This window comes from Ictidomys tridecemlineatus, chromosome 7 (genome assembly GCF_052094955.1).
Source record: "Ictidomys tridecemlineatus isolate mIctTri1 chromosome 7, mIctTri1.hap1, whole genome shotgun sequence".
NCBI lineage: Eukaryota > Metazoa > Chordata > Mammalia > Rodentia > Sciuridae > Ictidomys > Ictidomys tridecemlineatus.
Genome location: NC_135483.1, coordinates 36,134,829 through 36,147,092, shown reverse-complemented (window position 1 = coordinate 36,147,092; position 12,264 = coordinate 36,134,829). Strand labels below are relative to the sequence as shown.

General features: G+C 32.6%; 1 protein-coding gene across 7 annotated transcripts in view; it reads left to right on the top strand.

The window, feature by feature from the left end:
* Vps13b (vacuolar protein sorting 13 homolog B) overlaps positions 1-12,264 on the top strand; it is a 677,770-nt gene that overhangs the window by 381,069 nt on the left and 284,437 nt on the right. For all 7 annotated transcript variants that reach the window (XM_078016874.1, XM_078016869.1, XM_078016871.1 and 4 more), the window contains one exon: positions 6,979-7,090. In XM_078016874.1, coding sequence (XP_077873000.1) covers positions 6,979-7,090 — 112 coding nt within the window. The remainder of the gene's footprint in view (positions 1-6,978; positions 7,091-12,264) is intronic.

Below are 12,264 nucleotides of genomic sequence, written 5' to 3'. Positions count from 1 at the left end.
GCTGAGGCTGGCTTGGAACCTATGATCCTTGTGCTCAAGCTTCCCAAATCACTGGAGTACAGGCATTTGCCACAATGCCCAGATGAGGTTATTACTTTTTATAAATGTCTCTCTGGTTGATATAAAACATTCATTTTCCTAGTTTGAGTTAGTTCTTACATTTTGTTTACAATCAGATGTTAGTAAGTTTTTAGATCTCTGAAAATTTCTCACAGTTTATATTTTTTGTTCTCCATTCCATAGTTGTATAAATTTCAGGTGAACATAAATAACTGGTAAGCTCAAAATTTTATTCAAACAAGAAAAAAATATATTGGGGTAAGGGTTTGTTATAAGAAAGACAACGAAACACTATCAAAGAAACAGAAAATAGTGAGAGGCATAGAGACAGAAAAGGAAGTAAGGCAACATACTAATTGTATTACTTTTTTTATAAAAATAAAAATGTTCATGATTTACAAGTGATCCTCAATTTTATGATTTGTTTGATTTCTGAATAATAATTTCATGCTAATTGACTCTAAATTGAATCCTTTTTCCCATAGTATGTCTTGCAATGTTTTAATTTATATTTTCTCTCCTTTTTATTCTTTTTTTGTTCTGGGGATTAAATGAAGGGCCTCACACATGCTACGCACATAGTCTGCCACTGTTCTACCCTACCTCCATAGAGTAGTTCTACTCTACCTCCATAGGATTTCTTTCCTAGAAACTCTTTTCACACTACAAATTACCAATATTGTTCACAAACATACGTGTTGAAATATAAACCAAATGCATATGCTTCATTATCCATTTATTTAATTTTAAAACTGGGCCAAGAATACAAAACAGTAAGTTGATTTTTCTGCATGACCCAGCCTGGCTGAGATTTTTAATATATGGTTCCAGTTGTATTTTTACTGGTAAATCTTCCTGAATTAGATATGGCTATTCTTCAATGTGGACATTTCATCTATATCCAAAATTTGCTCAGTTTCTTAAGATATTTTATATAGTTGATGTGATGTACTGAATAATTCTTTAAAATCTTCAGTGTTTTATAGTAGAGGAGACATTTTCACAATAAACTGCTCTTTTGCTTCAGTTAGATCTTCATTGTGGAGCTCATGTAAATGAGCTTATTGTGCAAGATACCTACATGACCAACTTGTCAGTATTTGTCACCACTCTGACATGGTCATCTTTAGAAGGAACTTATTTATAATGATTAATGTTACCTCCTTCAGAGGCAGAGTTTACCTGTAAATAACTATAAAAAGTCTTGGCCATTGATTTGTAAACCATTTTTCCCCTCTGTTTTTTTTTAATGTGTGTGTGTGTTTGTGTGTGTTAAAATATACATAAGATAAAATGTATGTTAACCATTATTAAGTGAATAATTTCATCATATTAATTACATTTACATTTTGGGCAACCATTACCACTATCCATTTCCAAAATGTTTTTACCACCACAAGATGAAGGTCTGTACTCATTAAGCATTAACTTCCTAAGTCCCTGATAACCTCTAATCTATTTTCTGTTTCTGTGGTTTTGCCAAATCGAGAGATTTAAAGAAATGGAATCATATATTTTTCTTTTTAAAATCTACCTTGTTTTCATAATGTTTTCAGGCTTCACCTAATTTGTAACATATATGAGAATGTCATTTCTTTTGTGCTTACATCATATTGTTTTGTATGGATATATATCACATTTTGTTTATCCATCCATCTGTTGAACACTTGGCTCATTTCTACCTTTTCGTTGGCTAATTGGAGTAATTCTGCTATAAACACTGACATTCAAGTGTCTATGGGAATCCTTGTTTTCAGTTCTTGTAAGCTTATACCCAAGAGAGGAATTTTTGGATCATATGATAATTTTATGTTTAAAATCTATATTTTTGAGGAACCACCAATCTGTGTGCCAGTTTAAATACAGCAGAATTCATTCTATTCTCTGACATGTGAGTGTCAGCAGGAAAAGCATGGAACCCCAATCCTAGCCGTTGTGGTAGTAGCCCCTCTAAGCTGGGCATTTCATGGTGAAGCAGAGGTCAGAAGTTCATAGTTTAACTCCAGTTTTATTTTTCTGTCATACTTATCCAAGGCTTATTGAAACAGGTTATGTACTTCATTGTTATAATTGTGTATATGTCTGAAGAAATAGGAATATAAGTAAAGGAAAGAAACCAACTTTATTTTCTCTATGTATTTTTTGTTTTATTTGTTTTTTGTTTTTTACTTTCTATGTTCTAATCATTAACTAATACTACATATCACATAATTTTTATTTTTGTTGGTTTTAAATTTTCATTGGACTGGTATAACTAGTGAAATTATAAATTAATTGTAATTGCAAAAATAATTCTGGATTTTGGCCTTGTTATTTTTAAACTTTTTTTTTTTATTTCCCCCCACACTTTTTTTTTTTCTTGGTGTCAGTTGTGGTGAAGTTTTTATTGTATAATTCCAGGGTTCCAATGCCTAAGTAGTTCCTAATGTCACCTTAAATAAGACCATATGAGATGGGGGATGTGGATATCTTTAGAATATGTAATCTCTCACATTTTTTATGTAATTTTAGATAAATCCTTTGCTATAGGAATATTTTTGTCATATTTACAACATTTAAGTATTGGTACTTTTTATAGTTTGCATACCTATTGAATAAATTTCTAGAAAAAGGAAAGATCAAAAGGTACATGCCTTTAAATTGCTAAGAGATATCACATCTTTTCACCATTAATAATAATACCTTTATGTGTATTGAGCCTTTTTTCTAGCATATGTATTGTAAATATCTTTACCTTTTGGTTTGTGTCCTCTGTGTGTGCATCTCTATGTGTATTTGTACACATATACATGTATTTACACTTATACCTATGTCCATATTTAGCTGAAATGCTATAAATGGTCATAGGCTTGTCCTGAAAATAGAAACATAAAAATGCTTGCCAAATATTGAAATATTTGTATATATTGTTCATTTTTTGATACTTTATCTCTTTGCATTGCTACTCTTAATTCATATGCACATATTTCATCCATGAAAATGGAAATGGAAATTTTTTCATTTATGTAAAATTGATAGGCTATTCACTACTTTTAACCATTTCAAATTATAGAAAAAAAATTTTTTTAGAAAAGGCCCTGTGTGCTGTCATTCATGCTTGTAATCCCAGTGTCTCAGAAGACTGAGGCAGGAGGATGGCAAGTTGGGGTCAGCCTGAGCAATTTAGTGAGACTCTTTAACATAAAAACTAAAAAGGGCTGTGGATGTGTCTCAGTGGAAGGGATTGCCTGGCATGTGTAGGATCCTGGGATCAACTCCTAATAATGAAAAAAAAATTATTTTTAAATATATTCTATTTGGTGAATTGGATATTTCCATTTAACACATTTTTAGACTATAATGTAACTGTAGAAGTCATGAAAGAAGACGCAGTTCCATTAGAATAAATATCATTAGTTAAATGATTAATAAAATAGAATCAAGAGAATATTATTCATTTTATTATAGAAATGTTTTGAAAGGAAGTTTGAATAATATTTTTATCAAATTAAAGAAATTGAGAATGTATGTATAAATTGTCATAACATGTGATAGTATAACTAAACATTACTGCACCATACTTTCCACAGACATTTTATTATAACAATACCACAGAGTAATCTGTGTTTATACTGATGAATAACCTGGGCCAGAGATGATTTATAAACTAATTTTTCCTTTAAAATGCATAATGTTCATTAGATTGCACATTTATTCAATCTTCTGTCTTAACTGCTAACATGGCACTAACTAATTGAAACTTTTTGTTAATGACTTTCTGTAGGGCTATCATAATAGTTATGGCTTTATAAAGCTATGGAATTATGCAGTGACAATTTCAAATACTCTTAACTTTAGATGTTTATTATATTTAATATTTATATTGAGAATCTTAAAAAAAAAGTTAAAATCTCCAAACACTTTCATTTCATGTTTGACTTTAAGAAGAGTAGTCATGGGGCTGGGGTTGTGGCTCAGTGGTAGAATACTTCCCTAGCATGTGTGAGGCACTGGGTTCAATTCTCAGCACCTCATATAAATAAATAAAATAAAGGTCCATTTACAACTAAAAAATATTTTTTAAAAAAGAGTACTTATAAACAGTAGTCTTACATTATCTGCAATTGCATGAAAATTCAGTTTTTTATCTAAACTTTTTTAAAAACTTTTTTATTTAGTTGTAGGTGAACGCAATACCTTTATTTTATTTATTTTATTTTTATGTGGTACTGAGGATCGAACTCAGTACCTCACATGTGCTAGGCATGTGCTCTATCACTGAACTACAACTTTATCTAAACTTTTGATTACTGATGCAAGCTCAGGATTTCATAGTTGTTTATATTCTATTTGTTTGCTACACACTTTTAACATCTGTGCATCGGCATGCATACACATACATGCACATACACTCTTGTCTCCCAAAAGGATAAAATCTTTTAGATTTAGAACTATTGGTATGTTAATATAAAACTTTTAAATTATATTTGAAATTTAATTAATGATGAAAATATATTTAACATTATAATAATTTAGAGAAGTGATATTGAAAATCTGGTTTCAACCTCAATATTGTTTGCATTATGTGCAATTATTATCAAGATTCTAGATCTACAGGTGTTTCACTTCCAGCTTAAACTTTTTATTTTAGAATAGATGACTGTGTTTTGGATCTAGTATGTCTTCTATGGTGACAAGTTCCTCATTAGGCTCAGTTTTTTAAAATGCAGTTAAAGAAAGAAGATGTTTGTTTTCACGTTGAAAATGCCTTAAGAGAAAACATTTCTTCAAATGGCCCAACTGTTGAATGCAAGTTAAATAAACCAAAAAAGGGAAGCTTGTTTTTCTTATTTTCTAGCTATAAAGTAGCTGAAAAAATGACTCAAGGCGTTGTCTTGAATAAGAACATTTTTAATTTTTGTTTATATATCAATGATGTATTTTGATAAACTGAATATTTTAATAAAATCATAGTTTAATCTTATTTATGAATAATATCCATTGAATACCTTTACACACTTACACCCATACATAGGTGTGTGCCTATGTGTGTGTACCTGCAGGTGTGTGTTTGTGTATATATGTGTGTGTGTATAAAATAACTTCATAATATAATTTACTGAGAACACTTTTGGCTCTAACAGAAACAGAATTTTGTTCTTGGATCTGGCTTTGTATGTAACACCAAGTACGTCATTTTTCTTCCATATGTACCTCATTTACTGCAGTGTTTCTGTTACAATTCAGACTTCATGTGGTAAGTAGTATCTGTAGCCTGGAAGAACAGTTAGCAAGTACACTAATTGCACTTTTGAGGAATGGTCTATTCTCCAGGATTACTATTTATTGATTTAATTGTTGCCTGCTGCTTAATCAGAAGTTTTTACCCACATGGAACTATTTGATAAGCTTGGCATAAAATGCAAGATCTGTGAAATGTAAACAATGTTCATTATATGAGGACCTATAATCAAGACAGACTTGGAGACATTTGAAAAAACTGCAGCTGCATAAGAAGTAGTTTTGTTTGATCTTTCTTTGCATTGGACATTGAAAAATATTATCGTGACTGTAGCATCCACATGCTAATATTTATGATGATAGTTCATCTCTTTTTCTTCCTTTTGCTATCCTTCCACCTCCTAACCTTTCTACTGTTTTACTTACTTCCATTTCCTTCATTGTCATCTTATTCTGACTCTGTATTTTCCTTGCTGAATATCTTTCTTCTTATTTTTTCTGATTTTCTTAATTTCAACTTTCTTTTTTTGGACTAATGTAATTCAGACCTTACCAAGTGTACTGTCGAAGCAGCTGGAAATAATCTCCTTGCTTTTGCATTCCTTGGGCACCACAGTTTGGGAAATATGGATTCTATGCTTTTGTAAGGCATGTTCTGTTCAGAATATTCCTGAAGTCTTGCAGCCATTCCTTTTTTATTCTGTTTGCAGCAGATGATAGTTCCTTCCAAGAAATTATAAGTTTCAATAAATTTTTGCTTCTAAAACTTAAAATTTATATAATATTAACAAATTTAAATAATGTTTAAACCTACTGCAGTGAAGTTGTCTGTTGGAAAATAGTTAAATTTAATGACTAAGTCCATCAAGAACCCCTATCCATCCCAGATAGTCCTTAGAGAACTCATTGAATCCAGTGAGAAAAGTGTTGAATTTCATGAGATGAGATGAAATGATATTTTTTATTCAGTACAAAGAATTAGAATTCATGTATCCATTTACTTTTTTATATTTCTGAGATTAGGAGATTGAAGTTTTAAACGGGTGTGATATTACTATTTCTCAAACACTTGCACAGTAGAAATCATTCAAATTAAAATAATTTATGCCTAACATAGCAAGTTGAAACGTTGTCTCATGTTAAATAGCTAGTTGCTTTTTTTCATCTTCAATATTACAACCATCATAGTTCTCTTGGATTTTCTGACTTTTTAGAGTATGAGGTGCTATACTATATGTGTGTGAGAGTGCATTTTGTATTTAATTTTAATTACTAATTGTGTAAATTAAAATGTGTTTGAGAGTGTGTTACTTCATTGATATCTTTTATCTTTTAATAGGTCTGTAGACAATAATAGAGTGTTAAAAACCTAGGACTCAAAATCTATTGGGAGAAAGATGGAGATTGTGATATTAGATAAACCTATGACTTCAGTATTACTTAATATTATTATGTATTTAATGTTGGGGTAGAGTTGCTTGTTTTTTCATTGTTATTTCATGTATTTTATTCAAAGTGGGATCTGAAAAAAATAGTTAAGAAAAGCATCAAATATTTTTAGAATCAACATTATTTTTTACTTTTCCTTTTCTTTTTCTATTGATCTTGCCTTCATGTTTCTGTATTCCATTTCCTCAAACATTTCTCCTTGTGTATAGTTATGCACAGACTCACAGTGTATTTGTCCATTTCTTGCAGTCAATCAAGCAGCAAAGGAAGACACAGTGGTTTTGAAGATTGGTTCTGTTGCCATGGCTCCCCAGGCTGACAATCCCCTTGGCCGATCTGTCCTCAGGAAAGATATTTACCAGTAAGTTTATTCTGCAACAGTTTCTGCAAAGTTCAGTGATCAATAAAACTTGCTAAGTGTGGCCTGCCTGTAGAAATACTTTTCATTCAGGATCTTTTGATATTTAAAACCAGGTTTTTCTGATTTTCTTCAGTTGTGGGTTTTTAAATTCATTCAGACAAATCAAGTATTTATGTGAAGTGTTGATGAATAACAGAATGTAAGTACCAAGTCATCATAAAGCTAAAGAAGTATAGCTTGGAAAATTCTAGCAGACTTCAAATTTGACCAAATCTCTATTCACATAAGAAAACGACATCCTCTCTAGAACCACTGCATCCTACTGTAGTCAAATTGTATCAAAGTGTAACATTTTCCTAACTTAAATGTAAGCTATTATTTGAAATGTAGTTCTGTGTATGTCATATGGATCAAAGCTGTACAGTAAAGAAAACTTCTAAGGAGAAATTTCACAGTAAACTCTGTGAAAATGCCATGCTCTGGACTTTGTCAATGAGAATTTGCAAACCACACCAAGCATATATAGACAACTAAACTGGTGAACATATGTAATCAACATGATAAAAATAATATATGATTCATACTGAAGTTGGCACTGCTGCAGACATAAACAGTTACACATAATACCAAGTGAGAAAAGTCACAGAAATACAGATGAACAAGTATCTTATTCTTCCTGCTGGTCTGTTTTTCAGATGTTGGGTCTGACTTTTTAAAAATGTAAATTCCTACTGTTCTCCAGTAAATGTTCCTAGGAAAAGATTCTAATTTTGTTAATACATTTACCACCCACATGGTAACATTCAGTTTTACTTTAAAAGAAGAATTGTATTTCTAAAGTTTCTCTTGATATCGGAGTTGAATATTTCCTTTGACTTTTATGTCTTTTCCTTGTGCTAATTTTTTCTTCATAGCTTATAGTATTCATGTCTTAAATGAGTTTTTATATAGTTATGCTTATATAAAATCTAAGTATGTCAGAACTGAAGGAAACCTTAGGAATTATCTGATCCATCTTCATTAGTATTTTATAGATTAGGAAACTGTGTATCCAAAAAATTTGTCTCTAGTTAACTGGTGATAGAGCCAAGTTTTATAACTATTGTTAACTCCTTTAGAGTTGAAGGAGAGAATTATAGTAGAACATAAATTCGGGGTGCAAATTCTTTAATCGTCTAAGGTTTAGAAATTCTGTCCAGTGGTTTTTTCGGGTTTTTTTGTTTGTTTGTTTGTTCGTTTGTTTGTTTCACACTTCAGGCAGGAATAAATTGAGCTCAGAGTCCAGCTTTACTTTTCAGGTTTTTTTTTTTTATTGTTGTTTTGTTTTGTTTTTGTTCCAGGGGTGCTTAACCACATTCCAGCCCTTTTTTGATGTTTGTGACAGAGTCTCATTAAGTTGCCTAGGGCCTTGCTAAGTTGCTGATGCTGGCTTTGAACTTGAGATCCTCCTGCTTCAGCCTCCCTAGCCACTGGGATTACAGATGTGTACCACCACACCCAGCCAGCTCTACTTTTTATGGAAGAAATGTGTTTTTTATTAAAAAATCCCATTACTATTAACAAAGTGAAACACTTTCAAGCTCTCACATGACTTTTTATCCTTACTTGTTTGAAATTCTGTTTGTATTTTGTGAGATGATTCCTTTACATTTTCTTTCTGTCTCTCTGACACTTCTTTTCTATTTTCCTACTGGTCTTCCTAAACAGTCCGTTTAATGTTAATGTCTCTCAGAACTTCCATTTATCCCATCTTGCCCATTTCTTCTTGGATGAGTCCTTCTGCTCTCCTGGCTGAGAAGAAATTGAATTCTAAACATGTATACTAACTCTGAAATGCTGCTGTAGTCCCTAGTTAGAATGTCAAACATAAAATTCTGGGTATTGTATGCCATACTCAATAGTTTTCCCTTGAAAGTTCACATTCCAAAGTCTTTTTCTAAATAACTAATCTTTAGCCCAGTGTGGTAGTACATGCCTATAATGGGAGGCTGAGCCAGGAGGATCTCAAGTTCAAAGCCAGACTCAGCAATATCAAGGCACTAAGCAACTCAGGGAAACCCTATCTCTAAAGAAGAGCCAAAATAGGGCTAGGGTGCTTGAGTGCCCCCCCTAAAAAAATAATAACTAAAGTATAGAAAGTATTCACATAGGAGTTCATGAAAACATTTCAAGATCTCATTGAAATACTGTAGCAACATGAAAGGAGGGTTAGAGCATGATGCCACAAACCTATAATCCTTGTGTCTTGGATTAAGACAGGAGAATCGCAAGGTCGAGGACAGTTTCAACCACTTAGCAGGACTCTGTCTCAAAATTTAAAAAAAAAAAAAGTGGTGTGAGGATGTAGCTTAGTTGTAAAGTCCTCCTAGGTTCAATTCCTAGTATAAAAAAAAAGCAAAACTAGAAACCTCAGTGGAATGAAGTAATCAGAGTAGAAGTATCTTGGATTATACAGGTGTGCAAACACCAAAAGACCTGCATCCTAAGACTGCTCTTATGGTATTTATTAACAATGAAATCGTGATAGACCGATGTAAAAGTCTATATATTGTATGAAGTATTTAGAATGGACAGATCCATGAATACAGAAAGTAGATAAATTTGGAGGTCTAGACACTTCTTTAAACTATGACAAAGTGACAGTAATCAAGGTACATGATACTGGCATAAGGATAGACATTTAGATCAGTGAATTTATTTAATTGGGAGATTAGAAATAAACCATCACATTAATTTTTTTGTGTGTTTTATAAAGGTACCAAGATAATTCACTGGTGAACAATATTCATTTCAATTAATTGTTCCTATAGTACTGAATATCACTTTTATGGAAGAAATGTGTTTTATATTAAAACACCTTCTCCATCATAACTAGAAATTAATTCAAGCATTAGAGATCTTTGATCATATCCAGAAATTAACTTAGGCATTAGATGTAAGAGCCATCATCCTAATGCTTATAGAACAACTAGGTGTAAATGTTTGTTATCTTGATTAGAGAATGGCTTCTTAAACATGACATCCAAAGCAGAAGTCACAAAGGAAAAACTAAAGAAGACTTTATCAAAATTCCAAACTTTTATGTGGCTTTTCCATTTTCACTGTCAAGAAAGTAAAAATGTAAAGAATGGGTGAAAATATTTACAAATAATATATCTGTTAAGAGGCTCCTGTCATAATGAACTCTTAAAACTCACTGATTAAAAAAGAAACCAATTTTAAAATGGTCAAAGCATTTGAATAGATGTAGATGAAAATGTAAATATGACTAATAAGCACATATTGAGATGTTCAACACTACTAGTCATTAGAGGAAATGCCAAATCAAAACCACAACAGTCAGGTTGGCAGTAATCAAAAAGACAACAAATGTGGAGAAGTTAAAACTATAGGGGATATAAGAAAAACCCAAACTGTTTTTTTTCTACCTTCACACATTCAGGATTATACCCAATACAACATTTCTCTCTCTCTCTCTCTCTCTCTCTCTCTCTCTCTCTCTCTCTCTCTCTCTCTCTCTCTCTCTCTCTCTCTCGGGATTGAACTCAGAGACACTCAACCACTGAACCACATCCCCAGCCCTATTTTGTATTTTATTTAGACACAGTCTCACTGAATTGCTAAGCACCTCACCATTGCTGAGGCTGGCTTTGAACTTGAGATCCTCCTGGCTCAGCCTCCCAAGCCACTGGGATTATAGATGTATGCCACCACGCCCATTTTCAATGCAACATTTATGGCATTAGGTTCCTGTGATATTATGAAAAATATCTTTGGTAATTGTCCCCATTTCCTGATCCATAGCTCCTAAAACCCTTGAAATCTCCAGAGTGATAAAATTACCTTTTGAATATTAGCAAGATGACTGGTGGCTGGGGAACAACTGGTCACAAGAAGGGTATAATCAAGAGTTGAGATTTTAATTCTCCCTCCCCTGCCAGGGAGAGGAGAAGGGCTGAAAGTTGACATCAATGACCATTGTTGTAATCAATTATGTTTATGTAATGAAGCCTCAGTAAAATCCTCAAAAGAAAGAGTTTGGGTGAGCTTTTGGATTTCTGAGCACAAGAGTACCTGGAGAGTGGTGATATACCTATACAAGCCCTTCCAACATACTTTTCCCTATGCATCTCTTCCATCTGGCTGTTATCCTTATCCTTTGTGATAATCCCTTATAATAAACAGGTATTTCTCTCAGTTCTATGAGCAGCTTTAGTAAATTAATAAAACCTGAGGAGAACAGGATATAGCAACCCTGGTTTATAGGCATTACATAAGAAGCACAGATCATAACCTGAAGCTTTTCAATTGGAATCTAAAAAGAAGAGGAACAGTCTTGTGTGATTAATGCTAACCTGTGGGATCTGATGTTATCGCCAGGGAGATACTTTCAGAATTGAGTTAAATTATGCCATAACATGACTTAACCTTGGAATCATTGTGCAAAGTGAAAAATGATTTAAAAAACCACTTAGAGTCCATTTAGATAAAATGTCCAGAGTAAATAAATCCATAGAAATTGAAAGTAGGATCGCACTTTCTAGAAGTTGAAAGGGAGAGGAGAGTGACTACTAATGGGCATCAGATTTCTTTTGGGGGTGAGGAAGATGTTCTGGAATTAGATATTAGTAATATAATGAGCTGTACATAGCAAGAGCACAGTGAGAATATAAAAAATCCACCTTAAATGGTTCAATTTTGTGGAATATCAGTTATATCTCAATAAAGCTCATTTTAGAAAAATGTCATAGATTGATATCATCAAGTGGTCCAATGGCATTAATTGCAGAGATGGAATTTTGCTTCCTAGACAGGTGAAGATGGAGTGTTCTTTTCAACTCTCCTAGTATTTGACTCTCTGTGTATAGGTAGAGGGATTCTGTTGCGGAAGGAGAAACCAGGGGGCATTTATCAATCATGTGGGCAAGAGTAACAAATTTGCATCTTGAAGAGGTTCAGACATACAACTAGTCCTTCACAGTATATTTTCTGAGAGGGAGTGCTGACAAAAAGAAATGAAATTTCTCTAAGTTTTATATTCCTTAAAGAGAAAGCCACACTCAAGACATACTGTCCAGTACAGTAGCCACTAGCCATATGGGGGCTATTCTGCCTTATTAAAATGTGGCTAGTCAAAATTAAGGTGTTTTTTAAGCATAAAATATACAGCAAAA